The 3,183-nt window shown below is 46.1% G+C and overlaps 1 protein-coding gene across 1 annotated transcript; it reads left to right on the top strand.

The window, feature by feature from the left end:
• Positions 1-979: 979 nt before the first annotated feature.
• LOC129250441 (uncharacterized) lies at positions 980-2,179 on the top strand. Its single transcript, XM_054890061.1, has one exon. It carries the CDS (start codon positions 980-982, stop codon positions 2,177-2,179), a length of 1,200 nt encoding a protein of 399 aa, XP_054746036.1.
• The last annotated feature ends 1,004 nt before the right edge of the window (positions 2,180-3,183 follow it).

Genomic DNA, 3,183 nt, shown 5'->3' with positions numbered 1-3,183 from the left:
TCTAAACTAAAGCAATAAATATTACAGATTTACAAACTGAACATGTCTGCATCCGAACTTTGTTCTTATTCCAGGTAACTGCCATCACCAACGCTTTCGCTAAACTACAGAACTTTATCAATAAATTACTTAAAAACTATAACGGTTTTCAGTTTTAAGATGGGGATACACCCCTCTGTCAATACATAAACGCGTCACATCTTTTCATTTCTTAGAAAAAGGAGTTAAGACCGGGAAGAAAGTGTACCAGAAGGATGTCTTAGCAGACATAGTGAAGCTGTTAAGCAGTACTCTCTTCACTGGAGAGCGCTGGATCTTCCAGCAAGATTCCGCTCAAGCCCATAAGTCAAAAACCACCCAGCATTGGCTAAAAAACAATATTCCTGAATTCATAGCCGCGGAATATTTGCCACCTGGAAGACCAGATCTGACTCCATTCGACTATAGTTTGTGGCCAGAATTAGAGAATATTGCCTATCGAAGACTTCACAGAAATTTGGAGTGTCTCAAACAATCAACGACGTAAATATCTATGGAAACTGTGCGTACTGCAATAGCCTCCTCATCGTAGTTGGTCTCCTTGCCGCGGGGATGGGGCTTAAATGAAGGCTAAACTCCTTTTAGGAATTTAACCTATCATGAACTAAGAGGGAAGCTCTGTATGGGGATTGGTCGAACACCCTTACACGATACTGCGTGTGCGATGCTCGTCCAACCACCTATACGGAGAGTACCGTACCAACACATTCCCAAGTCAAGGTGTACTTGGAATCGTGCCGAGGACTGAATGGTGCAGGGAATTAAAACATGTGCATCGCGAACGGAGTTTCCCTCTCGAATACCTGGCCGCCTTCGAGAGTAACTGTGGCCTTACCGCGGTAAGGGGCGCTGCCGCGGGTGACCCCATTACTTCCCCTAAATACTCGTGGGTTGTGGAGCTTGACGTAGTCAGGCGAAGCAACCGTAAGAAACAGATGATATGAACACACAAAAAAACGAACAAAACAAAAAATTTGTGCCGCGCTGCGACACAATACCATCCTCCGAGGAGGATACCCTGCTGGCCTCTAGTCAAGAAACGGCTGAGTCAGCAAAGAGTAAGGGAAGTACCAGCCATAGCACACCCCTACTAAACAAGCAACAACAACAACAAAAAGTTCTACCACAAACCTCGAAAAAGGCGGCGGACGGCACTCAGAGAGAGAGTCAGGTTGCTAGAAAACACAAATCCGAGGGTGCCCTCATGAAGTCTCGCTACACGAAGGCGAGGTTCATTCTAAGCAAGATTGCCAAAAATGAACTCGCTGGAGCGACTGACGAGCGCGACGCGGCCGACAAACTGAAATACCAGCAGGTGGTTAAGGAGTACGAAGACTTCTTATCCAACAAACCCAAGGAGGACAACAAAAAAAAAGGCGATGCGATGAAAAGGAACAGGTCACAGGACGTGATCGACCAGGCACCGAAGAGACCTAAGGTGTCCAGCAGCATCGAAGAAACAAAGCAACGACCGTTCAGTGAGGTGGTTAAGGATAACCTCCTATATGCACTGATCGACGAGACCACAAACAGCGGCAAAGTGGTCCTGCAGAAGTGGGGGCAAGTGGAGGCCAAACTGTCCAAGCTCGTGTTAGACAAGCATGTGGTTGGAGCTCAGGGCGGAACTCTCCCTTCCTTCGATTCTGCAGGAGTACTTCGCGGCTGTAGGGTTATCAAGTGCGACGACGACTGGTCAAGGGTTGTCCTAGAAAGGTGTGTTGCTGAGATCAGCAGCACACTGGAAGGCTTAAAACTTAAGCTTATTCCGGCCAAGGACATCCCCTGCCCTCCTCGCGCTCGCATTTGGCTGCCGGTGATGGACTTGAGCGGTGCAGAAGTGCTGAAGTACCTGAAGTCACACAACCCTGCGGTGCCGATGGACGACTGGGCAATCGTGAAGGCAGAAAAACCGCAAAAGAGCAGCATGTCATTCGTTCTGCAGATTAACGATGAGTGCCTGCCAATACTAAAACAGCACGACAACAAAATGCGGTTTGGTCTAAGAAAGGCCAAACTAAAAATTTTCAAAGCAGACAGCAATGAAAATGAGGAAGACCCAGATGAGGCAGACAACAATATACAGCTAGAAAGACTAGAAAAGCTCGATCTAGCTGAAGACAACAATAAATCCGATGCCTAGAGCCATACAGGTGAATCTGCAGCACTCGAAATGTGCTACAGAGAACTTGGATGTCTTCCTCAGGGAAGGGGACATCGACATCGGTTTCATACAGGAGCCCTGGGTCAGAGACAACGAGATTAAGGGATTCCAAGACAACAAGAGCATCAACATATTCTACAACAAAGCAGACGGTAAGCCACGGTCATGCATAATCACTAAAAAACACTTAAAAGCTTTTCTGTGTTCTAATTTTAGTACTCCCGATTTTACGGTGGTGAAAGTGGAGCTACAGAAATCGGCGATATACCTGGCATCGGTGTATATGCCACATGAGAAACCGGCGCCGCCAGATGAAGTGGCTCGTTTCCTGTCAACATTGAACAGCACGGACAAACTACTGATGGGCTGCGACGCAAACGCAAGAAACGAGCTTTGGGGCAGTTCAGAGACGAATGAAAGAGGTGAGTCACTTTTCGAATTCCTATTAAACACCAACCTAGACATATGTAATGTAGGGACCACCCCAACCTTCACTTTTCCGAGCTCGGCAAATTTTCCAGGCTGGGAAGAAGTCTTAGACATTACCCTATGCACAAATAATAATTCCCAAATAGTCACAAATTGGAGGGTATCCGACAAGAGATCCTTTTCAGACCATAACTGGATCCTCTTCGATATTAATCTTAAGCTTGAGAAACCCCTCCCATATAGAAATCCCAGAAGAACAAACTGGCATACATTCCGTAGAGTGACCCAGTCTAAACTTCAAAACTTAAATAGAACCATAACGTCAAGGGAAGACCTAGATGAGAAAGTAAGAGCTTTCGAAACTTCCCTGACGAAAGGACTTGAAGCCTCATGTCCCGCCACATATGGCAAAACAACCTATCCTACCTGGTGGAATGAAGATCTAAGTAAACTCAGGAAAATGACAAGAGAAATCTTCAATATCTGCTACAAACACAAATACTTCAAACCCTACAAAGACTGCCTTAGGGAATACAAGAAAGCAATCAAAGAGG

This window comes from Anastrepha obliqua, chromosome 6 (genome assembly GCF_027943255.1).
Source record: "Anastrepha obliqua isolate idAnaObli1 chromosome 6, idAnaObli1_1.0, whole genome shotgun sequence".
In the NCBI taxonomy this organism is placed as follows: Eukaryota; Metazoa; Arthropoda; class Insecta; order Diptera; family Tephritidae; genus Anastrepha; species Anastrepha obliqua.
This window is presented reverse-complemented; position numbering and strand designations above follow the sequence as displayed.